This window comes from Eriocheir sinensis, chromosome 59 (assembly GCF_024679095.1).
Source record: "Eriocheir sinensis breed Jianghai 21 chromosome 59, ASM2467909v1, whole genome shotgun sequence".
In the NCBI taxonomy this organism is placed as follows: domain Eukaryota; kingdom Metazoa; phylum Arthropoda; class Malacostraca; order Decapoda; family Varunidae; genus Eriocheir; species Eriocheir sinensis.
This window is the reverse complement of record NC_066567.1, coordinates 6,302,485-6,328,559: the sequence shown is the minus strand read 5'-3', so window position 1 is coordinate 6,328,559 and position 26,075 is coordinate 6,302,485. Positions and strand designations below refer to the sequence as shown.

Genomic DNA, 26,075 nt, shown 5'->3' with positions numbered 1-26,075 from the left:
AGGCTGTAGATCTCACCGTTGCTGGGACCGCTTATTTATGCAATACTGTAGCCACTAATATAGATGCTTATATTAGTGTGCAGTCTTTGATTATTGATTCTTTTCCCTCCACAGGTTTGTCAGAAAGGAATTTTGTTAAACTGCAGTAGATATTTGCCTACGTATGAGGTTAACCTGTTTATTTATTTGTTACTTTAATGGGTATTTTATGGGGTTGAATCTCCTCTGTTATCTCAAGCTCATACATTAAATTCTATCCTACAGTAGACAAATATTTTACCATTTAATAAAGATGCAGGTAAGGAGTGAGGGAAGGTTTTTAGAAGTCTCATATCGGGGCAGTAAAAAGAGACAGACCTCCAGGAGACACCGATTATGACCTTCCTCTGTCCCTCCCATACAGCATAAGGGTGAGGCCGGGCAAGGGGGACCAGCCACCAACCTGCAGGGCCATTCCAAGGGAGCCTGTGTGATCCTGGGGGCCACTCCTTCCATCCTAGCCAGTCCCAAGACCCAGGAAAGTCGCAGCGTCGAGAAAAGTCCACCTCTCCGTCATCTTGGGTTTTGCTGCTCCTGAGGCTGTGATTGGCTGTGGCTTTTCCTGCTGAAGTCCTCTTATGAAGTACTCTCTTTTTTTTTTATACCATTTAGTTCCTTATTTGATTTACGAGTTTATTATTATTGAGTTCTTGAGTTTATTTCCTCCATTTGTTATCATTTTAGTCAATCTCTGCCTCTTTTGTATTATTATTTCGGAGGGTCTTCACTTTTTTTTCGTTTATATCGCACTTATTTGTTTTTTACCATCTCTTAGTGCCTTATTGGGTTGTTAAATATCTTCCGCTTGCTTTACTTTCAATCATATTATTTGCGAAGTCTTTTTATCTCTTCTGTTTATATTGTTTTGGAGGAATCGTTTATCTCTTTCAGTTCTATAATTTTGGGCGCCTTCATTATCAGATCGTCTGAAAATCGAAGGCCCACACATTTTGTCTTCTGTGATTATGTACTGTAGCAATCACACCATGCATTAAAGGTCACTATATACTACACTCACACAACTGAAATAGGTCACAACTCATAAAAAGGTCAACACACACTTATGCACACACCCAAAGCCGGCTGATGAAAAATGTATGACTAAAAAAAGGAGAAAGGGGGGACTGTGCCATATTGATGTTTTGTACTGTATTATTTCCTTCTTCCTCTCCTTCACCCCAGGACTCCTTAACACCCTTCTACACCCCACGAACAGGCTGCCTCACACTGCCTGGCCCTGACCCCTTCACCCTCACTCCATTGATTCAAGCTCTCAGTATTGGTTTCGACATTATCTTAACCTAAAAACTCAAGCACAGAACCGAAACATGTGCATTTACTCTGTTTCTTTTTTCTACTTGTTATTAGTGTCAGGGAGTATAGAAAAAATCTTGTTCCTGTGCCTGTATATTTTTTTCCTTTTGTTTTTCTTTCCATCTCTTCTTTCTGCACTGCCAGTATGGAGAAGGAAATCAGGCTTGTGATCTATATCTGCTTGTAAATCTACTTGTGCCTTGGTCTGAAGTCACTGCCGAGGATATGTTGTTATGAGGCGGGCTCTCCGATAAGCAGTATTACCACCATCACCACCACCTTCACTTCCATCACCACCAATACCATGTGCAGCATTTCATAGGCTTTCGGTTCTTCATTGTAGACTACTCACTGAATTGCCACTTCCTTTTGAATATGTAAATGAATACCAGACAGGAGGAGGTACACAGCTCTTATCCTATCTTGAGGTTTGCTGTTCAGAAGTTGAAGAACACTGTCAAAGGGTCATCTGCTTTGTCCCACGATCAGCCAAATGCTTTCCCAGTGATAAAAGCATTCCTGGCCGCTGTCTAGTTTAATTAAGTGGTGGTCGAGGAAGGAAAATGCTAACTATTGACAAACTACAAGAGGAACCATGTCACGTATTACTTGATGAACCGATTTATTTTTATTCTTTATTTTTTTGTTCCTTCGCGCCGTCAGTTCTCGAGCAGAACTTTTTTGTTTTTGTTTTTTGGCGCAGCAAGCATTGTGAGGGACTTTGTTATCTTTTTTCATTGTCTCCACTCCCTTCCTCCCTCCCCTGCTGCCTGGGCTGCTGAGGGGGGGAGGGAGGGGGGAGGAAGGTGTGCTGTGGTGTCTGAGTGGTACAGGTGTTGTGTGTGTGTTGTGCGGCCGCCTCGGTTAATCTGCCTTGGTGCCCACGGCTGTATGTGGCAAGTGATTGTACCTGTTTTACTTTATAAATAAATGTGAAAATTGAAACGGGAAAATTCTTACACTTGTATATCCTGTTAGATGAGTGACTCCTTATGCTTATCATGTATTCTGCTTCCTGTGGTTGAAGAATGTGTTACTTGTGTGTTATTGTGTACCTGTAAATCTCTCTGAAGAATTGAGGCTGGAGGACGTGATTAGAAGAAACAATAGACCAACACATATAAAGAAGGTCAGTATGCAGCCATGTCAAGTAGTTTGGCCCAATTTTCTGTAAACTTAAATGGTGTTTGATATGAACTGTAGCTAAAATATTTCTCTAACACAATTTACATTCAGTATTGATTGAGGATGTGAAAACTATGAAGGAACATTAATCTATTTTTATGTGACTTATGTAATACGAGGAAGCTAAGAAATTGCAGACAAGAAGTTAAAATTATAATAATGTATTGTCTGATTATTATACAAACACTTACACAGGTATTAGCTACTAACAAGGTGAATGGTCAACAGGTAGGTAAGGAGAATGTTTTAGTCGCTATTTCTTCCTCACTTGCGGCCACTTATAGACAGGTGCGGAGGTGCTGGTGCCAGGCTGTACAAGTTGAGGCTTCTCCTTGTTCTTGCCCTTGTTCTCCTGCAGGGGGAAGGAAAAGAGTAAACAGGAGCACTTGAGAAAATTGGTTAACAGGAGCATTTAAGGAAATCAGTTAAATCAATTCTTCAATCAACCAAGAAGTTTATCGATCATTCTATCGATTTTGAAGTGCCCTGAGATGCAAATAGAATGCCTTAAGCTGTTGAGTACCCTTTGACACGATGCTATATGTCTGCCTTGTGTCTCGGAGGCCTGGGTATGAGTCCCGGGCGGATTGTTGGGAAAAATATTTATCCTGAGTTTGTATATCAATTTCTCTGTGCTTGGAGACGTGGCAGCTCCTTCATTACAACTCGACTTTCAATCAATCAATTCAAATCCCAACGAACCACCAAATCCATTGATCAATTAGTGGGCTTTTATATTTTCTCTTTTACCCTTGAGCTCCCTCCTTTTCTGTACGTGAATAAAAAACAAGTTATCAAAAACGAAAAGGCTTCTCATCCTCACCATTAGCTTCTTCCGCACTTCTAGCTTCTCCTGCATGATGCGTAGCTTGTCCTCACGTTCTATCCTCTGCGCCAGCTCCTTGTACGCCTTCTTCTTGCCCTTGGACATATTCTGCAGGGGAGGAGCTCAGGTGAGGAATAGAATAAAAAAGGTGTGGTTTAAGAGAGAGGAATACGATGAAGTATGGTTTTGGTATGATTCATAAGAGTGAAAAATAAAGGTGTGACTATTCTAAGAGTGAAAGAAGGGTGTGGTTAAAGGAGAAAGGGATATGATAAAGAAGTATGTTGTGTAGTATTACTTTTAAGGGTGTGCCTGAGACTTTTTAGGAGTGAAGAAGTGTAATTTTAGGCATAAGAATAGGGTGTAGATGTGTGGAAAAGAGTTGTAGTAAGAGAATTAGTTACAGAAGGGGTGATAATAAGGGTGTATAAAGACACTTATAGATGAGAGAATGTTCATTTTTATTAGTTTTAGTGATGGAAAAAATGGAGTAAGCAAAATTAGTAATGTAAATAAATAAAAACAAAAAGGGTTGAGCAACTTAGTGGTAAAAAAAAAGTAGTATTACACAGAAACTAAAAAAAAAACCTTTGCAGAAATTATTTATCTTTACACACACACTTACCTCGAGGGCAGTGGCGTCGGTCAGCTGGTCAGGGAGGGATGCCAGCTGGGAGGAGCGGAGGCGGTTGAAGGTACGCCCGAGTAGTGCTGGGTGAGTGTCAAGCAGCTTGGCGGGTGAGGCTTTCTTGGCTGTCACCCGGAGAAGAACATTTAGGTATATTAGTATTGTTATTTAAGTAGTAATAATGGTAGTAAATAGTAGTAGAAGTAGTGGTAAAATAGTAGTTCCTTTTTTATCTACACTTATTCCAATATTTGTTTTCTTCCTCCATCTCTTTTTCCTGCTTTCTACTATCTTGAATGTTTCCCTTTGTCTTTTTCTTCTCATCAGTACACATATCAACCTGGGTCTTTCTCTTTTCTATAATTATCTTCCCTCTCTGCTTTTTTTTTCATTAACTTCCCAAACTATCTTCTTCCTTTTTTACCCTTTTCTTCCCTTCCCTTTCCTCCCATACACAGTAATCTTCCATATCCCTCCCTTTACCTCTTACACTTCCTTCTGCCCTCTTCCCTTTTTCTTCCATTTATAACACATCCCAATCTTAACTCCACTTTTTTCCTTCTCATTACCTTTTACTTTCCCTTCACTTTTCCAATCCAGTGCTCATCCTTTTGCCTTTCCATCTCTCTTCCTTTACACCCTTCCCCTTTTTATTTTTTTCATCTGGTACTCTTCCTTCCCTTCCTCTCCGCCCATACTAACCTTCCTTTTCATCATCAACAAAGAGGATGTGGGAGTTCTTGGGCTTCTCCTCCACATTGTCGAGAAGGTGAAGCTGCGCCTTAAGCTTCTCGATCTTCTTCCGCTCCACATTCCGCCGGTGGGTCACATAAACCAAGTCCTGCATCACGTCCCCCACCACCAGCTCCTCATCCTTCACATTCTCATAGTGGATGCCATTCTGAACAAAAGGATGAGTAGGAGTGTGAAAAGGATGCGAGATGATGATTAGGAGTGGAAATAGGCTGTGGAGGGAAGATGGAAGGATAAAGGAGATAAGGGATATAGCTATTAACTGTTACAGGAGAGAAAAAGCTGAATAATCTTTACCTTGAGGCCGCTGTTGATCATGTGGAAGTGGAACTCGTCCGGGTTTTTGTTGAGCGCTCTTTTCCGCAGCGTTGACAGAGCCTTTTTCTTCTCATTTTGGTCTCTGAAGAAGGCAAGATGAGATGATATTTATTATGAGGTAAAGGTCAGGACATATGTTAGAGAAAAGACAGCAGATGAACAAAGTGTGATAGACTGGCAGGAACATGTATATAGACCTTAGGGGAGGATGTACAGCTGATGGATTGCTGAAATTAAGAAGTTTTTGCAGAGAGAGAGAGAGAGAGAGAGAGAGTATACCCCCTGAAGCTTATCCACTCACTTTGCCCTGACGCGGTAGTCTTTCTTCTTCTCAAGGGGCCCGAGGTGGCTGCGGCCGAGGGGTTGGTGGCGCTCTCGGTGGGTGCGCTGCGTCTTGTGGGCATTGCGCAGGGAGGCCATGGCTGGGGGGGGGGAGGGAGGGGAGGTGAGGTTGGCAGGGAGAACATAATAACTTACCATACAAAAACATTTACTTCATCTGTTCTATTATTATTTTTTCTACTCATAACGACATATCTACTCTATCATTATTTTTCTCCTTATAGCAACATATTTACTTTATCTATTTTATTATTATTTTCTCCTTATAACATCATATCTTATTATCTATTCTATCGTTAATTTTCTCTTTTCAACAACGGAAATCAGATTGGTAAAATGGCCCTTACAGACAATATATCCTAACATCTAGCGAAGATTAGGGTCATTGTTTAGCAGACCTGAGCTGAGTATTTCAGACAGACTATATACATTTCTGGGCCAAGTGTGATGCTTCAATAGTTTGTGTCTGAAATAAATCACTAAAGTCTGCTAAATAATACTCCCCAACACACACACACAAAGAAAACAAGAAAAATCTCATCATATTTACCTGTAGGCAGACGGGAAAGCGGAACCCAGACCGACTTTTCAAACTCTTATATCACCTCCGTTTTACCTTCTTCTGTGGGTCTGGTGTAACTGCTGGTGTCCTGAAGATCTCTATTGTACGCCCTGCTCCTCGCTTCGTCACCAGGCCACCAATAAAGTAATAAGGACACAAAAACCAGCCGTGACCGCCTCCCGCACGCCCAGCTGACAGCCCACGTTGGTTTGTTGACATGCGGCCACTCGAGTCAGCTGGGAATTTAATTTTTTTTAGTATTTAACTGTTATTTTCAAGAAGTAGTAGTAAAAAATTGATAGAAATAAGTATTCACGTTAGTTGCCCATATTTTTGCTTAGTAACTGTTTGGATACACTTCTCATCCTCTCAAAGGCCTCATAAATATATCCTTCATTGCCTTTTTCAGCTAGGTAGACAGTATTTTGAAATATTGACAGTATAAGGAACAAGGAAAAACTAATATTCACGTTGATTATACAAGCTTCTAATGTCTGGGAGTGGCAAAAAATAAAAAAATAAAATATAAAGACACGAACGCCGCTGCCTCGGGTATGTCAACAAACTGTGGACGTAGAGTGCTGAGGCGAGGCTCTCAGCAGCACTTTACAGCACAGCACAGCCTCAGCATAGCCTCAGCACAGCATAAATATAATAACAGGCGAGGCACAGGAAGATTAAAGGAGCCAGAGTTAAGCAGGAAGGGAAGGGCGTGTCACCTGGCTATGGAAGGTAAGCAAGGGACTCATTACCTGTTTTTGTCTTGTTGGTAAATATGGAGATTCACCCCCCTGCTTACTGGTTATCTGGTCTGTTCATCTGCTCGTGCCCTTCAGAGAGATAACCATTCCATAGATTTATCAAGGTGACTGGAGAGGGGGGGGGGTGGGGGGGAGCGCTGACCCCTCCACTGTAGAAAGAGTGAGTTTGTTTTTCTTCAGCAGAGTTCGATCTTGTCTATTACGTGCTGGTGGTGCCGCTGACCTTCCTTGTGGTGCTTCTGCTGCTGTATGTGCGCTGGCTGGGCTGGGAACTCTACACCAACAACTGAGCAATCCTCCAGCACCCTTAGAGAATACCAGCCACTTCTGTCACCCACACCCACCACCACTGCAGCTGCATCCATTATCACCCACAGACAAGAGCAGCTACACCTGTCACCCATGCGTTGCTGTATTGTATTAAAGTATTGAAGCATATCAAGGAGAAAATGCAAAAGATGAATTGTTTATGGAAAGTTTGACGAAGAATGAATTGTTAACTGAAAATAAGTAAAAAGTTTAATAAAGAATAAATTGATAGCTGAAAAGAAATGAAAACTTTGACATGGAATTGATCATTAACCAAAAAAAAATGCAATTTGTGTTTATGAATTTTTACACAAGTGAAGGATAATTAAGTGCAGTGCGTGTGATGGATCAGGTGAGGGGGGCCAGCACACCTGTCGCTTCCTTAATGAGGTGAGGAAGACAGGTGTAACACCCTGCCCCCTCAACCTCACCCTGTGCATGGGGGTGACAGGGCGACATGGCACAGCAGACTGCAGCCCCTCCCCTTCTCCCCCACGATAAGGGTGACATTCCCCTGTGTCAGCCCTTCCCCCTTCCACCCCAGCATCCCCAGCCCCCCCTCCCACCCCCCCGTGTGAGGATAATGAGACCAGGGGTGGGGAGGAGGCAGGACCTCCCCTCCCTCCCCCTTCCTCCCCTCCCCTCAGAGTTTGTGGATGTGGGCCCAGCACTTCCCCCTTCCTCCCTATGCCCCCCCACCCCTACCCACCCCCCACCAGCCACAGCAGTGAGGGCCAGGGTGATAGGGGTGCCAGGGGGGGTAGGGCATGGGGGAGGGGGCATCCAGGTCCCAGCGGAGGTCCCTCCACCCCCTCCACAGGTCCTGACAGGGGGGGAAGGTGGGGCGCTGGTGCTGGGGGGTGACGACTTGCCGCAGTGCGTGGTGCTGGACTTACAGGGGAATGTGGTGGTGCAGGAACCCCCACCCCCACACACCCCTGCCCCCCCACACCAGTCAGCTCCCCCAGCTCCCCCTTACCTGGTGGATCAGCCCATACTGGTACAGGTGGGGCATGGGGCGACACAGACACGTGCTGGTGGTGGTGCTGGCGGCAACATACTGGGGAGCTACACTGAGATTGCCCAGGGGAAGAGGGGGGTGGAGAGAGAGAGTCAGGTGGGTGGCGGAAGCATAAAACTGACAAACGGAGTGACGAAGGCGGAATTCGAACCACGGTGGAGCTTTCGAGGGATGGAAGTGAAGGTGGATCAGATTCCCTCTGCCCCCTTACCTCCTCCTCCCCCACCCCCACCCACGGAGGACTCTGCAGGGGAGGAGGAGGAGGACCATGGGGAGGAGATGGGGCGGCCTCGGAGGAAGTCAGCGAAACGGGCACGACAGAGGTGGAAGAGCATCAGTGAGGTGGAGGGAGGGCGGGGCACGGGAGGGCGGAGCAGGAGGCCCACCCCCGCCCCACCCCGCCCCAGGATAAAGGCCAAGGGGGAGGATGTGGAGGTGAGGTACTGGGGAGGAAGGAGATGGGGAGAGTGGGAGTTCATGATTTTATTATTTTCTAGTTTTTATTTCATCAGATTTTCAGTTTTCTCGTTTTTTTATTTTAGTTAATATTTTTTACAAAAAGAAAAGGATGGGAGAGAGGAACCAGTAGATGAATTTTTATCTTTTATTTTTATTTTAGTTATTTTTTACATTATATAGTAGCAAGAATTCTATAAAATAAAACTTAACCCGGTAGAAGTGACGGGCCAAATTTTTGCCATGAAATAAACCTCCTAAAATAGATGATGCATAAACTGATCGCAAATGCATTAATATATATTATAAAATGGTTTGCGTGAGTGATGATTTTTTTCATTAATTCGCTTAGAGGGGCCTATAAGAAACTTGATCCCTGCAGCTACCGGGTTAATATCACTCCTATTACCATTTCTCCCATTACCAAAACCCCTAATAATAATTACATCTTTCTCTTTCTCTCCTTTCTTCTTCACTCACACAGCAGGAAGCCCCAGTAGCAGCAGGAGTGGGTATAGAAGTGGCAACGGCTGAGGCTGGTGAGGACGAGGAGCTTCCGGTGTGGGCGCGTCGGCTGTCCTCCGTGCGGGTGCTGGAGGGGAAGTGGGTGGTGGGCGTGGCGGCTACCAATGAAGTGTTGCAGGAGACGCTTGAGGCACATTCCCGCAGTGTGTTGTGCGACTATATCAAGAGGTGTGTGATTAGGGTGTGTGTGGGTAGGATTCGGGTGAGGCTAATGTTTTTTTAGAGCTAAGGATGAAAAGCAAGTAAAAAACCTTGTTGTGGTGTGACTATATTAAAGAAGTGTGTGTCGAGGGGTGTGTTGAGTCAGGTTAGGGTGTGTGAAGGATATGTTTTGGGCAGAATGTAGGGTGTGGTTTATAATTCACCTTTTAATTCTTTTCTTATGAGATTCAAGCACTTTATTTCTCCTTAATTTCCATCATTCATTCATATTAACTATCATAAGAGGGAAAAGTACAAAACAAACAAATACATATATAAACAGATCATTAAGTGTAAAATAGAACCATGAATAAGAACGTTAGCCAACCACCCTTTTTATCCCACCCTGTTCCGCACCCTGCCTGACCCTGTTCCTCACCCTACCTGACCCTCTTCCTCACCCTACCTGACCCTCTTCCTCACCCTGAATGACCCTGTTCCACACCCTGCCTGACCCTGTTCCTCACCCTGCCTGACCCTGTTCCTCACCCTACCTGACCCTGTTCCTCACCCTGCCTGACCCTGTTCCTCACCCTGCCTGACCCTGTTCCTCACCCTGCCTGACCCTGTTCCTCACCCTGCCTGACCCTGTTCCTCACCCTACCTGACCCTGTTCCTCACCCTGAATGACCCTGTTCCACACCCTGCCTGACCCTGTTCCGCACCCTGCCTGACCCTGTTCCACACCCTGCCTGACCCTGTTCCTCACCCTGCCTGACCCTGTTCCCCACCCTGCCTGACCCTGTTCCTCACCCTGCCTGACCCTGTTCCCCACCCTACCTGACCCTGTTCCTCACCCTGTTCCACACCCTACCTGACCCTGTTCCGCACCCTGCCTGACCCTGTTCCTCACCCTGCCTGACAATGTTCCCCACCCTGCCTGACCCTGTTCCTCACCCTGCCTGACCCTGTTCCTCCTCACCCTGTCTGACCCTGTTCCACACCCTGACAGCCACCCGAGCAGCCTGGAGCAGCGCCACAAGACCAAGTGCCAGGCCAGTCGCATCATGTGGCACCACCAGCGGGTATCATTCGACGGCGTGCCCTTCACCATCCTCTCCTCCAACGACCTCAAGTGTGCCTTCGCCATGAACTACAAGCTGAAGGTGAGGTGATGGTGGTGTTGTATTTGTGTTTTTATTTTTATTTTATTTTTTCTTCACCTTTGCTTATTGATGTTTTTTGTGTTTGTTTTTGTATTCTTTGTTTCCGCATTTTCATCTTCCCTTTATTTTTTCCTTTTTTTTTTCTTTTTCATCTTTTCTTATTGGTGTTTTTTGTGTTTGTTTTTGTATTCTTTGTTTCCATATTTTCATCTTCCCTTTATTTTTTTCCATTTTCATCCTTGCTTATCAGTGTTGTTTGTCTTTTTGTGTCTCATTTAGTGTGTGTTTCCCTTGTTCCCATTTTCTTCCCCCCTGTTTGTTTTTGTATTCCTTGTCTCCATATTTTCATCTTCCCTTTATTTTTTATTTTTTCACATCCTTGCTATTAGTGATTTTTGTCTTTTTGTGTCTCATTTAGTGTGTGTTTCCCTTGTTCCCTTTTTCTTCCCCTCTGTTTTTGTATTGCTTGCTTCCTTATTTTCATCTTCCCTTTATTTTTCCTTTTTTCACATCCTTGTCATTAGTGTTTTTTGTCTTTTTTTGTCTCATTTAGTGCATGTTTCCCTTGTTCCCATTTTCTTCTTCCTCTTTGTCAGTCGGTATCTCTACTAATACTCTTTCCTTTTTTGCATACAATGACTGAGCTAGAAATTTTGTGAATCTAGGAAAAAGAGAACACTAATTAAAGATGAGGAACTAACTAACTATGACGAGGAAGACGGTCATTATTATCATTGGTTCTATTTTCCTATTTTTCTATCATTAATTTATCTGTTTTTACTTCAGAGAAAAAACAAAGGAAGTGGAGAGAATAACACGGAACAGAAGGGAGAGATGATTGGAGACTTTGGAGGAGGAGGAGGAGGAGGAGGAGGAGCTAGGGGTGGTGGTGAAGACTATCATCATCAACAGCATCAGCAACAGCAACCAACAGGCAACAACCACCACCATCACCACTCATCTCCACCACCACCACCAGCCTCCAGCGAGCAGCCCAAGAGGAAGTACAAAGACATCTGGTTCACCTCCTGCCCCGCCCGCATCACCGTCAAGGTCATAGTCAAGTGAGTTGGGTCAAAGGTCGTTCTGAGGTCATCTGTTCTTACTTTTCTCGTGTTGTTCCATTTTTTTTTTTCAGCAAGCTCAAGGGCAAAAAAAGATATAGAAGGTATAGGTGTGCGGGACTAATGAGGCCTCTTCCCAGGTACCCGGGGTTTGCTGTGAGTCCCGGGGCTCTGGCGGGGGAGCGCAAGGCCGTCATGAAGGCCCTGCGGCGGGAGCTTGTCCAGGGTGGTTCACCCCAGCGGGAGGAGCTGTTCCACGTGACGCTGCCGCTGCGCCGCCTCCACAATCACCCGCTGCGTGGCCACTCGCGGGGCATCCACCCCTCTGTGGATGCTAAGGTGGTGGCGCTGCTGCGGGAGGGTATCACCGCCCCCAAGGTGATCCAGAGGCTGCTAGAGCGGCATGTCGAGGCGACCATGGCCAGTGACCCCGTGCCGCCCCACCCTGAGGACCGTGCCTTCCACCCGCGCCTCAAGGACGTGGCCAACCTCGTCTACACCCGCTGCAGACAGCTGGGCATTGCCACCCGCCGCCGCCCCCCTGACCAGCCACCCCTCCACGCCCCACACAGGAAGCGGCGGCGGTCTAGGCGGCCCCGCGGGGAGGATGGGGAAGGGGACGGGGAGGGTGATGGGGATGGGGATGGGGATGGGGGGTGTGATGATGCCTTGGGGGCCTCCACCCTGCAGGAGGCTGTCCAGACTTTCTGTACGGAGGAGTCTGAGCAGGGGAGTCTTGGGGAGGGGCGGGACATGGGCCGGGGCACAGCAGGGGAGGTGGCGGGGTTGGCGGAGATGGTGCGGGGCCAGCTGGACACACTGCGGGGCCTCACCTACACCCTGCAGGAGGTTGGGCCACTGCAGGAGGTGTACCAGGGGCTGCAGGGACTCATCAGCCAATATGTGGCCCCAGCTGGCACTGGCACTGGCCTGGGGGGCGGGGCACTGGGTGAGGTGGCTCAGCCTACTGCCACCTTTATTCTCCAGGACCCTGCCACAGTGGATAACCTAGCCCTACCCCCCAGTGGCCCCTGTGTCGCCGAGGTGCCGGACCTGACCCTGCAGGACAAGGATGGGGCAGACGGCACCAACAAGCCCCGGGGCACGGCGGGGCTCAGGCAGCTCAGGCCCCCGGTGGCCCTGCAGTGCCTCACCACAAGCATGGTGCCAACCCTCGTGTCACAGCTGCCCCGAGCCCCAACCCATGCCCCACCGCCCCATGGAGTGGCCTCCCCTGCCCCTGCCCCACCCACCTACCAGACCCTGGCCCCCGTGGCTCAGGATGGCAACCCCCCTGTCCACCTCTCCCTGCCACCCTACTTCTACTACGTGCAGGAGGTGACAGTGCCGGAGACAAGCCAGACGTGGACCTACAGCACCTCCTCCTAGCCATCACCGCCCTCCCTCCACTCCCATCGCCTCCCTTAGGCACCTCACCCCTTCCTCAGCACCCTCCTCTTCCCCCCTTATTGAAGCCTCACTCCTTACCCTTCATTCATTCATTTTCTTGCTACCTCACTTTCTTTTCATTCTCATTCTCTCATAGCGTTTATCCCTGATAGTTGGGCTGAAAATAGTGAAATTTAGCAGAAACAACAATAAAAGTAATGATTTTAATAATTGTAATGATAGTAAATAGGAGCAATGCTAAATTGGAGGTGAAGAAAAAAATAAGGGATAGACTATCTTAAAGAAAAAGATTGGTGGCCATAAACAAATTTATAGCTTATATCCAAAAAGAATTCTACAAGTAATGATAGTGAAAATTATTGCTGGGGGTAAAAATATTTTGGGTAATGAAATTGGCCCCCAAAGTATGGTATTTTGTGCTGGCATTTAATTATTATGCTTTCTCATTTGTATTGAAAGCATGTTGATCAAAATGATTTTTTTTACTTTTATATATGTTTTCAGGGAGGCTCCTGTGACTTTACTTTGTGTGTGTGTGTGTGTGTGTGTGTGTGTGTGTGTGTGTGTGTGTGTGTGAGAGAGAGAGAGAGAGAGAGAGAGAGAGAGAGAGAGAGAGAGAGAGAGAGAGAGAGAGTCTATCATTAAGTGGTAGTGCCATAGATATCACTGACTTAATAAATCATAATTGAATCATACAATCATACATTCCTTACTCTAAATAAGATATAATTAGCAATTTTTCATGTCTGCTAACAATGTTTTATAGATTTTATAATGCCATAGTTGAAAACTGCAATAAATATATTTTTCACAACATGAGATTTTTCCCCCTTACGAGAAACTGATAAGAAAGTGTAGGAAATAATGATTTAAATTAAGTTGGGTTTATGCAACATATGGGTGATCATTTTGGTGGAAGGCGTGAACTCATTAGCTAATGGCCGAGGAAGTGTCATTTTACCATTAGGCTAAACTGGATGAAAGCTGCTGTTGGTGACCACTGATGACATTATGATAAGGCCTGTGTGTTTGTGTGTGCGCTTGCAACCCCCTAATCAACCCCCTTACTTGCAACAATAAACTATCAATCAATCAATCAGTCCCCTTCATATATATATATATATATATATATATATATATATATATATATATATATATATATATATATATATATATATATATATATATATAAACGCCGAGAATAAAGTTAACAATAAATCAGAGTCTCAGATCCAGAAAAAATGAAGAAAATGGTCCAGACTTTGCACTAGAAGAAGAATTAGACCTCTAGTTCTTTGCAAATCAGAAGTCAAGCGGTCACGTGGTTTTGTTTACTAAGCGACCACAACACAGGACGAAGGACCTCCGGAAAAGTCTTTATATTTAGTGATTTTTTCCAGTTACCAAGCCTCTCTTCATCCTTTAGGCCCGGTGAGTGTGAGCATAAGACTATTGTTTGTATATACTTGTTACTGGCGTTGGGGGAATGTAAGCGGCTTTGGTGAAATAAGGAAAGGAATGGTGGGGCTGGGCGAGAGGCTGAGTCAGGTGTGTGTGTGTGTGTGTGTGTGTCTTCCCAACTTTCTTCAGCTGCTTAAAGATCTATAAACGGAGGAGGAAAGTAAGCCAAAACTAATTAGGATTCTTTTCACTTCGATTCGGCGGCCTGGTTCAATACTTCATCTCTTTTTATTGACTTTCGCTCCCTGTTAATTAAGTTAGAATGGTACTATTGTTGTTGTTGTGGGGTTTATGTTGTCGTGGAGATGTGAGTGTGTGTGTGTGTGTGTGTGTCTCCGTGGAGTTGTGATGCCGGCTGTCCTGTGTTGGGGACAGCTTTGTCGTGCGTCACGGGGCGTCGGGACGGAATCGGCTTACCTTCCTTGCTTCGTCCCCGCCAGGCTGCTGTGTGTGTGTGGGTGTTTGGGGGGGTGGGGGGGAGTCGCTGCCCCTCAGGTGTTGCTACCTTACCTGGCTGTGTTGTTCCTGCTGTGTGTGTGGAGGGGGGGGGGTGAGGGGGGGGTTAATGACAGGCCGGCTCAGTACCTTCATATATTCACGGTCAGCTGTGGTGTCTGGGTGGGTGAGGCTACACACGCTACACTAACACCGGGCGGGGCGGGGCGGGGGGGGGCTGCCCTCTTTAGGGCACCAGCAGGGGCGTCTCGCGGGGCTCCTTGTCGCAGGGCGCCACGCAGGCGTTACCGTTGGGCAGCGGCGTGATGAAAGTGAGCACACTGAGGTCCGTGTCCTCAACGGTCCTCTGGCGCTGCAGGGCGGAGGGAGAACAATGGCTGGCGGGGCGGCGGCTGTCCCGCAGGAAGGCGGCCAGCCGCTCCAGGCTGCCCTGGGAGCCGCCCCAGCCCGAGCCGCGTCGCAGGAGTGACTGGGAGATTCGCACTGACAGGATTGCCTCCAGCGTCCGCAGGACATGCGGTGACGAGGAATTGAGGCTGGCGCTGCGGGCGGGGCGCTCGAAGGCCTTGCACAGCAGAGGCGTCTGACTGTCCGGCGCCGTCCGCTCCTCTCCGGACGGCGCCTCTGGGCTGCGGCACGCCACTAGGGACAGAGACTGTGACTTGGGTACGCCGAGGTCCAGGTCAACGGGCAGGGGCGAGCCGTCCTCATACTGGTGGTGCTGGTGCAGTGGGTCCGCGGCGACATCGTCGTCCCGCAGGCTGACGCTCCCCTCGGAGTCTAACGAGGACAGGGACAGCCGCACGCGCTGCTGGCCTAGGCAGTAGGAGCGCGCCGCCTCGAAGGTGGGCACCGTCAGGAAGTTGGACACACTGGCAGGAGAGCGGGATCCGTCGGAGGAGGCGGAGAGAGGCAGCTTGGTGGTGTCCATGGGGCGACGCAGGCGGGTGGGGGAGGGCGTGCCGTCCTCCAGCGGGTGCCAGGACAGGTCTGAGGAGCGGCGTACTAGCTTGGGCCCCGGGCTGGCGGCGGCGTCCTGCAGGAGGTAGTCTGACATGCGGCGCTGCAGGGAGCGGTGCAGGATGGGCATGGCCAGGGTAGAGGATAGCGAGGGCCGCCGCGAGTTGCTGGCTGAGGGGATGCGGGCCTGGATCTCGTGCTTCATCTCCGTCTTGTAGAGCTTCTTCCTGAGGTAGTTCCTGAACGCCTTGCGGATGTTTTTACACTTGAAGCCGTAAATGAAGGAGTTGACGAGGGGCGCGGCCAGCAGCGGCGCCGTGCCCAGCAGCACCCAGTACTGGTTGGCGCGGCGGGCGTGCAGGGACTCCCACGCCACCGTGCAGAAGAAGGGGCAGTAGCAGGCCACGAAGGCTGCGATCTGCTCTAATACTGTCCACACAGACTTACGCTTCTTCTTGGGAATGTCGAAGGGGTTCTTCTGGTGCGTGACGGTGGCCTGGGCGGACATCATGACCTCGAAGATGGCGGAGAAGATGCGGTGCTGATGGTGGCGCGCGATCAGCACGATTCGGGTGTTCACGATGAGAATGATGGCGAAGGGCAGCAGGATGCAGAAGGAGGTGAGCGTCCAGGTGTAGGCGGTGGCCTGCGGGAGGTGCCAGGCGGGCAGGCACACGCCCTGGGTGAAGGTGTAGCCGTAGGTGGTGGCGAGGGGCGGCACGGCCAGGCCCACGCCCAGCAGCCAGGCCAGCGCAGAGCACGCCGCCACCCGCGGCCGCGTCACCACCTGGTTGTAGCGTAGCGGCGTGGCGATGGCGCAGTACTTATCGCAGTGCAGCCCCACCACAACCCACACCGCCACCGTGTGCAGCGTCACCAGCAGGAAGCCGTACATGCGGCACACCACGTCGCTCTGCTCCAGACTGTCCCCCGCCGCTCCGCCGCCACTCGCGTTGCCGGCGCCGCCACTCGTGTTGCCGGCGCCGCCCTGCTGCTGCAGCTCCGCCGAGGAAGACAATGAGTCATTGGCGTCCAGGCCCGGGTCCGAGGCGTCCCCCGAGGTGTCCTCTGCCCACAGTGATCGCTGCAGCAGCCATCGACCCTGGGTTGGGGGAGGGGGGCGTTACGCGGGGAGGAGGAACAACAACAACAACAACAACAACAGCAACAACAACAGCACTTTGAAGACACTTCAGCATTTTACCAACATGTCCCTGTGTGTGTGTGTGTGTGTGTGTGTGTGTGTGTGTGTGTGTGTTTGGCCATCGGCTTTGCGGGGGAGTAAGTGGCGTCAAGTGGTGGTGGTGGTGGTGGTGGTGTGTGTGTGTGTGTGTGTGCACATGTTTTTTTCTGCTTGTACTTGCGTGCATACCTGCGTGCGTGCTTACCTGGATGATGGAAGGCGTGGAGAAAATGACAAACAGCAGGGACAGCAGCACGCCGGCCACCATCAGCTGCAGGTGGAGCAGGCTGGTGCTGTTCTTGTACTGAGGGAATGTAAGGAAAGAAATCAGAGTGTAAACAGTCAGGAAACAAGAGAAAAGAGGTGAAAGTGTTAGTGAACTGAAGAAACAAGAGGAAGGAAGTTAGTGTTAGTAAATCATCGGTGAGACGAGATTACTTCCCTGGAAAAAGAATAAAAAATAACCGCTGTGAGTATTTAGCGCAGAGGAGGAAGAAACTTAAGAAAGAAAATGTTACCGAGGAAAGAAAAATCAAGAGAGCGAATATGAATGTATGGCATAATGAAAAAAAAAGTTAATGTATACTTCAACGAAATTTCAGTTCAGAAAAAAAACACTCGTTACTGTGAAAAAAATGAAAACCTGAAAAACTTAAGCAGGACAAAGTAAGAAAAGTGTTTTAGTAAATGAATAAACAACATCTGGAGAAAAGAGAATGGGTTGCAAAGATAGAAGTGGAGCGGGGGGAGGAAAAATGTGAAAAAAAAAGAAAATGAGAAATATTTATTGTCAAGAAGAAAGCCGGAGGAGAAGGAGGAGGAAAAAGAAGTAGAAGAAAAGGAGGAGGAGGAGGAGACAAGAAAAACATTAAAAAGGAGGAGAAATAACAAAACATGCATTGATGAAATATAAAAAACTGGATTACAAGAAGTGAGACAAAAAGTATAATCGTAAAAGAGGAAGCAAATAATTAGGAAGTCGAGGAAAAGATGATACAAAAGAAAAAAAAAGCCGTTGAGAGAGAAACTGAGACAGACGAAAAGCTGGAGTTAAATGTTACGAGACAAAAACGTTTATTAATAATTCTTGGATAGATGACGCAAGGACAGAACCAACCGCTCGGCTCCACCCAACTACCCCCCCCCCCTCCCGTTTTTGAGGAATGTTTGTATTATTGAACCTCTCATCTACCGCTCCCCCTCCCCTTCCCCCACCCGTTTTTCAGGAGGGAGTGTACTTTGCCTCAACTCTTCTCCTCCTCCTCCTCCTCCTCCTCCTCCTCCTCCTCCTCCTCCTCCTCCTCCTCCTCCTTCAGCTTCCTTCCTCTTGCTGTGATGCCGTGCCGCCCTCTTGCCCTCGTTTGACTTCGAGGATAAAAAAAAGAGGAAAGGAGAAAGAGGAGGCACTTGAAACTATGTCCACAGAGGATGAAGTACTCCGTGTGTGTGCCCGCGTGCACACACACACACACACACACACACACAAAGAAAAAGCCTCACCAAAACCAGATTAAAAAAAAGTGTAAAACGTATGTAAAAGAAAGTAAGAAATATGAAGCAAAAGTAATGCAAGAAATAAAAAATAGAAACCGTAATAAATAAATAACTATCAAATTTTGAGTTTTTAGTTAGAAAAAAAAATGCATTAATACTGAATAAGAAAGCCTGATTTACGAACACACCACTTTCTATCCGTGTGTGTGTATGTGTGTGTGTGTGTGTGTGTGTGTGTGTGTGTGTGTGTGTGTGTGTGTGTGTGTGTGTGTGTCCACTCAATACCGCTCCACACAGGTGACAGCATTACCTGTGTGTCGCGATTGTACCTGTGCACACACTTGCGGAGTTAATTAGCGCATCTGAGGAAGGAGGAGGAGGAGGAGAAGGGATGGTTGATAGAATAAGTTAAGGAGGAGGAGGAGGAGGTGGAGAGGGGAGTGAAAGAGTTACGAGAGGAGGAGGGAGAGGAGGAGGGAGAGGGAGATGGGGGTACAGGGAGGGAAGGGAGGGGAAGATGGGATAGAAGGAGGGGAAAATGGGGGTACAGGGAAGGGAGGGAGGGGAAGATGGGGTAGATGGAGGGGAAGGGAGGGGAAGATGGGTTGGAGGGAGGGAATGAAGGAGGTGAAAGACGTGATAATCAGGGAGAGAGAGAGAGAGAGAGATAAAAAAAGAAAGGTGAAAAGAGGAGTGTTACCTGTTTGCTAATGAGGAGGAGGAGAAGAGGACGATAAAGAGAGAAGAGTGGGAGGACAAGAGGAAATTTAAGAGGAAAACCAAGAGGAGGAAAAGAGGAGCGCTTTACTTGTTTGTTAGTGAGGAAAATGAAGAGGAAGCTGTAGAGAAAAGATAAAGAGGAAGGTCAAGAGATGAAATAAAAACAGCAAGAGGAAGAGGACGAGGGCAAGACTAGTGCTCCGCTGGTGATATGATAATGTGAAAAGAGGAAAATCAAGAGGAAGAGGAAGAATACAGCGGGAGTGTTTTTGCTTGTTGAATATTGACTTTGAATTGTAAAAAGAGGAAAATAAGAGTAAGAGGAAAATCATGGAAAAAATGGAAGGTCGGTAATTTTGGCAGTTTTTGGGGTCTAGAAGGTATCACTGGTTCAAGAGTGGTTCAAGAGTTCAAGAGGCAAATCAAGAGCAAAGAAAAAACGAAGAATAAGAAGTTCAAGATGAAATTAAGAGGAAATCAGAAGGCCGATCAAGAGGAAAAAATGAATTAGAAAGTCAAGAGGAAATTAACAGGAAATCAAGGGGAAAATCAAGAGTAAAATCAAGAGGAAATTAAAAGGAAATCAAGGGGAAAATCAAGAGGCAAATCAAGAGGCAAGAGCAAAGAAAAAAAAGAAGAAATACAAGATGAAATTAAGAGGAAATCAGAAGGCCGATCAAGAGGAAAAAATGAATAAGAAAGTCAAGAGGAAATTAATAGGAAATCAAGGGGAAAATCGAGAGTAAAATCAAGAGGCAAATCAAGAGCAAAGAACAACGAAGAATAAGAAATACAACAGGAAATCAAGAGGAAATCAGAAGGCCGATCAAGAGGAAAAAATGAAAAAGAAAGTCAAGAGGAAATTAATAGGAAGTCAAGGGGAAAATCAGAGGCAAATCAAGAGGAAAAATGAAAAAGAAAGTCAAGAGGAAATTAATAGGAAGTCAAGGGGAAAATCAAGAGGCAAATCAAGAGGAAAAATGAAAAAGAAAGTCAAGAGGAAATTAATAGGAAATCAAGGGGAAAATCAGAGGCAAATCAAGAGGAATAATGAAAAAGAAAGTCAAGAGGAAATTAATAGGAAGTCGAGGGGAAAATCAAGAGGCAAATCAAGAGGAGCCTTACCTGTTTGCTGGTGAGGATGATGAAGAAGATGAACGCGCTGGAGAGGAACGCAAGAAGAAGGGCAACGGTGAGCACAAGGCCGAGAGCGAGGACCAGCATTCTGCCCTCTTCCTCTTCCTCTTCCTCTTCCTCTTTACTCTTCCCCTCACCACAAGGTCCTCTCCTCCTTCCTCGTCCTCCTCCTCCTCGTCCCTACTGCTTCTGCTGCCATTCCTGTTTCCTCCTCCTCCTCCTCCTCCTTCTCCTCCTCCTCCTCTTACTCCCGGGTCTTCCTCTTGCCTTTCCTCTTCCTCCTTCTCCCCCTCCTGTTGCTTCTTCCGCCTCCAGCACCGCAAGTCAAGAGAAAGCAAGAGGAACTGGGGAGAGAAAGAATACTGGTTAAGGGTCTCTCTCTCTCTCTCTCTCTCTCTCTCTCTCTCTCTCTCTCTCTCTCTCTCTCTCTCTCTCTCTCTCTCTCTCTCTCTCTCTCTCTCTCTCTCTCTCTCTCTCTCTCCTCTCTCTCTCTCTCTCTCTCTCTCTCTCTCTCTCTCTCTCTCTCTCTCTCTCTCTCTCTCTCTCTCTCTCTCTCTCTCTCTCTCTCTCTCTCTCTCTCTCTCTCTCTCTCTCTCTCTCTCTCTCTCTCTCTCTCTCTCTCTCTCTCTCTCTCTCTCTCAAGGCATCGTCCCTTCAGATTGGAAAAAGGCTAACGTGACACCGATTTTTAAGAAAGGAGACAAAAAAGTACCAGGTAATTACAGGCCCATTAGTCTAACTTCGGTTGTAGGTAAACTACTTGAGGGCATAATTAGAGACAAAATTGTGAGTTACCTTGAAAGCCACTCATTGATTGGGGACTCACAACATGGCTTCCGAAACAAAAGATCCTGCCTATCAAACCTATTAACCTTTTATAACGACCTCTTCACTGTTTATGACGTAACCAAATCACTGGACGTAGTCTATCTTGATTTCCAGAAAGCGTTTGATAAAGTCTCGCATCATAAATTACTTTACAATTTAAAGCAAATAGGTATTGACGGTCAAGTAAACCAATGGATCGCGAATTGGTTGAGCAACAGACAATAAAGAGTAGTGATTGACGGATTTAACTCAGAGTGGGCGCCTGTCACTAGTGGCGTCCCTCAGGGCTCGGTTCTTGGCCCAGTGCTCTTCATTATTTACGTCAACGACGTGGATGTTGGACTCAATAACCGCATTAGTAAATTTGCAGACGACACAAAGATTGGTAACTCGGTTCTGACTGACGAAGACAGGCAAAGCCTCCAAGAGGATTTGCACAAAATTTCAGCTTGGTCGGATAGATGGGAGATGCCCTTTAACGTAGACAAGTGCCAGGTCCTTCAAGTTGGAACGAGGAATAAGAAGTTCGAATACGAAATGCGCGGCGTTAAACTCAAAAGCGTTCAATGCGTCAAAGACTTGGGGGTCAAAATCGCGTCAAACCTCAAATTCTCACAGCAATGCATCGATGCAGCAAATAAAGCGAACAGAATGTTGGGCTTCATTAAAAGAAACTTTGTATTCAAGAATAAAGATGTAATACTCCCGCTCTACAACAGTTTAGTCAGACCCACTTGGAATATGCGGTACAGTTTTGGTCTCCCCACCATGCAAAGGATATTGCTAAATTAGAAGGTGTTCAGCGTCGGGCAACGAAAATGATCCCTTCCTTGCGCAACAAATCCTACGAAGAAAGGCTTTCTACCCTTAACATGTTCTCTCTTGAGAAACGTCGCCTCCGAGGAAAACTGATCGAATGTTTTAAAATACTTAATGGTTTCACGAATGTAGACAGATCAACATTGTTTATGATCGATGACACTTTGCACGAGGAACAATGGCGTAAAACTCAGATGTAGACAAGTAAATTCAGACTGCAATTTTCTTCACCAACGTTGTAGTGCGAGAATGGAATAAGCTTCCACCATCAGTTGTCCAGTGTAACACGATTGACTCCTTCAAAAATAAGCTCGACCGTCACTTCCTTCAACTTAATATCAACTAGAGTAGAAATGCAACGTTTTGGAGTCTTCTGATTAATGTAAAATCACTTAGGTTTAAGGACAGACCACCAAGTCTGGACCATGGGGTCTGTGTGGTCTGATTTTCTATGTAAATCTATCTATGTAAATCTCTCTCTCTCTCTCTCTCTCTCTCTCTCTCTCTCTCTCTCTCTCTCTCTCTCTCTCTCTCTCTCTCTCTCTCTCTCAAATACAAAAATAAGAGAAAAAAATAGAAAAGAAGAGAGAGAGAGAGAGAGAGAGAGAATAAAACATGCCAGCACTTGTTGAAAAGAATGAAAGATAACAAGAGTGGAGGGAAAAAAAGAAGAAAAGGAAGGAAAGGAGGGAAGGAGGGATTAACCACGAGAGAGAGAGAGAGAGAGAGAGAGAAGCAAAGTGGGATTAACTGATGGAGGAGGAGAGGGAAGAGAGGAGGAGGAGGAGGAGGAGGAGATTAGCTTGTGGAGAGAGAGAGAGAGAGAGAGAGAGAGAGAGAGAGAGAGAGAGAGAGAGAGTACTTAACTTCAATTTAAAATCATCAATAATTCCTTTCTTGTATTGTTTTTTTCTCTTAGCCAATAGGGACAAAGCAGTTATAAGTTTTGACCAATCAGGAGCGAGAATTTTCGTGACGTCACAATCTGATAAAAGCTGAGGGTTACTTCCTGGGTATACATAAAAACGCACACACATACATACATACATACATACATACGTACATACATACAGACAGACAGATAGACAGACAGACAGACATATTTACATCCATAAGTAGAAATATACGAATTATACTTGAAGCGCTTTATGCCTCAACACACACACACACACACACACACACACACACACAACCTTCACTTCTTTATGAAACATTCAGTTCTGGTCTACATGACCGCCAAAGATATTGATCTCTCTCTTCTCTCTCTCTCTCTCTCTCTCTCTCTCTCTCTCTCTCTCTCTCTCTCTCTCTCTCTCTCTCTCAATCTCTCTCTCTCTCTCTCTCTCTCCCATCATCTCTGCTTACCTCTCCTCTCCACCTCCTCTTCTCCTCTCCTCCTCCTCTTCTCCTCTCTTATCTCCCTCTTCTCCTCCTTATCTCCCCCACTCTCTCTCCCTTCCTCCTCCTCCCTCTCCTTCCCATTCTCTTGCATTCTTTCGATTTTTTCTTAATCTTTCTTTTCTTTTCTTTTTCTCTAGGTTTAACTATCTTTTTATCTATGTATCTGTCTATTTTTATCTATCTCTGTCTATCGATCTATCTTATGTTGCTAATTATCGTAATCTTAATATTTTTTTTTAATATGATTTCTATATAATGAATGCCATGTATGTATGTATGTATATATGTATGTATGTATGTATGTATGTGAGTTACTCCCTTCCTATTTCGCATAAACACATTATTTTCTCATTTTATCACTTCTCGTATCATTTATGCAAAACCTGATAGCCAACTGGTGAGTGTGTGTGTGTGTGTGTGTGTGTGTGTGTGTGTGATCACGCAATAGCAGCGAGAGTTTCTTATTGGTCAGCTGCCTTGGGTTATTGACCAATGGGTGCCCTTCACCTCCACCCCCCCCCCCTCCCTCTCCACCCTCCACCCCCCACAAGCTATAAAGGTAAAAGACGAAATACCTGTGTTACCTGTGTTAATTAGACCACCCTTAATTTTCAACATTCTTCGGTAAGTGACCAAACGTACCCTATCATCATCATCATCATCATCATCACCATTATCATCATCATCACCATTATCATCATCATCATCATCATCATCATCATCACCATCATCATCATCATCACCATTATCATCATCATCATCATTATCTTTATCCTCCGTCTTCATCAGTTTATCTGTCTTCTTTTCGCTATCATGATTAAATAAAATAAAGATATAAAATAAAGATAAAGATATAAAGCTCACTCGCTCTAACTCTCTCTATTTTCTCTATTATCTCACCTTTATCATTATCTTTATTACTCGTCTGTATCAGGCTCTCTATCTTCTTTCCGTTGTAAAGATTAGAGAAAGTAAAGATAGCTCTCTCTCTATTATCTTTATCATCACATCTTTATCATTTTTATCTTTTATTATTCATCTATCTGTCTCTATCTTCACTTCCCTTCCCTTACTTTTCCTTCCCTTCCCTTCCCTTCCCTTCCCTTCCCTTCCCTTCCTTTCCTTTTCCTTTCCTTTCCTTTCCCTTCCCTTCCTTTTCCTTCCATTCCTTTCCCTTCCCTTCCCTTCCCTTCCTTCCCTTCCTTTCTTCCTTCCTTCCTTCCTTCCTTCTTTCCTTCCTCCCATCCCTTCCTAACTTCCTTCCTTCCATCCTTTCCTTCCCTTCCTTTCTTCCTTCCATCCCTTCCTTCTTTCCTTCCTTCCCTTCCTTCCTTCCCTTCCTTCCCTTCCTTTCTTCCTTCCTTCCTTCCTTCCTTCCTTCCTTCTTTCCTTCCTTCCTTCCTTCCTTTCCTTCCTTCCTTCCTTCTTTCCTTCCTTCCTCCCTTTCCTTCCCTTCCTTTCCCTTCCCTTTCCTTCCTTCCCCTTCCTTCCCCTTCCCTTCCCTTTCCCTTCCCTTCCTATCCCTTCCATTCCCTTCCCTTCCTTTCCCTTCCCTTCCTTTCTCTTTTCCATTCCTCTCTCTATCATGATTAGAGAGAGAGAGAGAGAGAGAGAGAGAGTAAAGATAGTTCGCTCTCTAACTCTTTTTATTATCGTTTTCATCTCATCTGTTATTATTATTATTTTTTTATCTTATTTGTCTTCATCAGTCTCTCTATCTTCTCGCTGTATAGATTAAAGAAAATAAAGATAGTTCCCTCTCTAACTATTATCTCATTAGTATCTTTATCTTCTCTTCGCTATCATGATTAAAGAAAATAAAGATAGCTCTCTCTCTATTATCCTTATCATCTGTTCATCATTATTACCTTTCTCTATCTTCTCTTCGCTATCATGATTAAAAAAAATAAAGATATCTCTCTCTCTAATTCCCTTTGAGACCAGTCTGTGTCCTTGGCCCGCTCTAAAACCGATCCATAGACAGCTCATCAATACACCATCTACCCTTCCCACCTGTCTGTCTGTCCGGCCGTCTAACTCTCCTGAACCTGATCTAAAGACAGTTCATCAATACTCCTGCACTACTTCCCCTTTGTCTGTCTGTCTGTTTCTGAGTCTGTCTGTTCGCATTATCTAACCTTACCTCTTTCCACCTGTCTCTCCATCTTCACTTTCCTTACCTTTCCTCTACTTCCCTCTCCTTTCCTTTCCTTTTTCCTCTCTTTTTCATTTCCTATCCCTTCTTCATTTCCCTTCCCTCTCTTTTCATTTCTTTTTTCATTCCTTTCCTTTCCTTTCCTTTCCTTCAGTCACCTTCCCTTCCCTTCCTTACCTTTCCCTTCCTTTAACGTTCCTTCCCTTCCCATTCCTTCCTTTCTCTTCCTTTCCCTTCCCTTTCATTCCGTTTCCTTCCCTTCCCTTCCTCTCCTTTCTCTTTCCTTTTCTCTCCTTCCCTTCCCTTCCCTTCCCTTCTTCGTCTTCCTTGATCTTTCATACCCTTCCCTTCCTTTTCTCCCATCCTTCAGACAAATACAGACAGACAAATACACAGACAGTTAAACAGACAGACAAAACGACAGACAAAGAAGTTTAGATACTGAAAGCATGACAAAAAAAAAAGAGTTAAATTCCTTTCAGTATAGATTCCGAAGCAAACTTTTATCGGTTAATAGAATCCAACACCATGCACGCAGTCGATCGTTATAAATGACAAAAACCAAGGTCGCGTACGGAGGCTTCGAATCCTTATTGGCATTCCATCGCTTAAGAGATTCCGAAACTGTGTAATCGATTGTC

At 46.1% G+C, this 26,075-nt stretch overlaps 4 protein-coding genes and 1 long non-coding RNA gene across 15 annotated transcripts in view; 3 read left to right on the top strand and 2 right to left on the bottom strand.

The window, feature by feature from the left end:
* The window catches only part of LOC126985445 (SH3 domain-binding glutamic acid-rich protein homolog), a 34,188-nt gene extending 31,890 nt beyond the window's left edge, over nt 1–2,298 (top strand). For all 7 annotated transcript variants that reach the window (XM_050840327.1, XM_050840331.1, XM_050840326.1 and 4 more), the window contains one exon: nt 404–2,298. In XM_050840327.1, coding sequence (XP_050696284.1) covers nt 404–408 — 5 coding nt within the window. In that variant the 3' untranslated portion in view covers nt 409–2,298. The remainder of the gene's footprint in view (nt 1–403) is intronic.
* A 385-nt stretch (nt 2,299–2,683) lies between these two features.
* On the bottom strand, nt 2,684–6,167 carry LOC126985444 (probable U3 small nucleolar RNA-associated protein 11). 2 transcript variants are annotated; one of them, XM_050840323.1, is made up of 7 exons: nt 5,956–6,167; nt 5,365–5,485; nt 5,043–5,145; nt 4,695–4,893; nt 3,990–4,117; nt 3,362–3,472; nt 2,684–2,890 (listed from the first exon to the last, which is right to left on the bottom strand). In XM_050840323.1, the coding sequence occupies exons 2-7, from the start codon at nt 5,481–5,483 to the stop codon at nt 2,792–2,794; spliced, it is 759 nt and encodes a 252-aa protein (XP_050696280.1). In that variant the 5' UTR covers nt 5,484–5,485; nt 5,956–6,167; the 3' UTR covers nt 2,684–2,791. The 2 variants fall into 2 exon arrangements, with proteins under 2 accessions (XP_050696280.1, XP_050696281.1); XM_050840324.1 differs by having other exon boundaries at nt 6,022–6,157.
* A 233-nt stretch (nt 6,168–6,400) lies between these two features.
* On the top strand, nt 6,401–13,634 carry LOC126985439 (uncharacterized). 3 transcript variants are annotated; one of them, XM_050840311.1, is made up of 6 exons: nt 6,401–6,699; nt 6,909–8,493; nt 9,002–9,207; nt 10,193–10,346; nt 11,133–11,410; nt 11,551–13,634. In XM_050840311.1, the coding sequence occupies exons 2-6, from the start codon at nt 7,495–7,497 to the stop codon at nt 12,797–12,799; spliced, it is 2,886 nt and encodes a 961-aa protein (XP_050696268.1). In that variant the 5' UTR covers nt 6,401–6,699; nt 6,909–7,494; the 3' UTR covers nt 12,800–13,634. The 3 variants fall into 3 exon arrangements, with proteins under 3 accessions (XP_050696268.1, XP_050696267.1, XP_050696266.1); XM_050840310.1 differs by having other exon boundaries at nt 6,471–6,699; nt 6,912–8,493; nt 8,999–9,207; XM_050840309.1 differs by having other exon boundaries at nt 6,471–6,699; nt 8,999–9,207.
* Nucleotides 13,635–14,149: 515 nt separating this feature from the next.
* Nucleotides 14,150–26,075, top strand: part of LOC126985449 (uncharacterized) — a 64,534-nt gene continuing 52,608 nt past the window's right edge. The window contains exon 1 of the long non-coding RNA XR_007738724.1: nt 14,150–14,251. This is a non-coding gene — a long non-coding RNA (uncharacterized LOC126985449). The remainder of the gene's footprint in view (nt 14,252–26,075) is intronic.
* The window catches only part of LOC126985441 (uncharacterized), a 50,867-nt gene continuing 39,651 nt past the window's right edge, over nt 14,860–26,075 (bottom strand). For both annotated transcript variants that reach the window (XM_050840313.1, XM_050840314.1), the window contains 3 exons: nt 20,220–20,575; nt 17,086–17,184; nt 14,860–16,799 (listed from right to left, as the gene is read on the bottom strand). In XM_050840313.1, the coding sequence (XP_050696270.1) occupies nt 14,964–16,799; nt 17,086–17,184; nt 20,220–20,318 (2,034 nt within the window). In that variant the 5' untranslated portion in view covers nt 20,319–20,575 and the 3' untranslated portion in view covers nt 14,860–14,963. The remainder of the gene's footprint in view (nt 16,800–17,085; nt 17,185–20,219; nt 20,576–26,075) is intronic.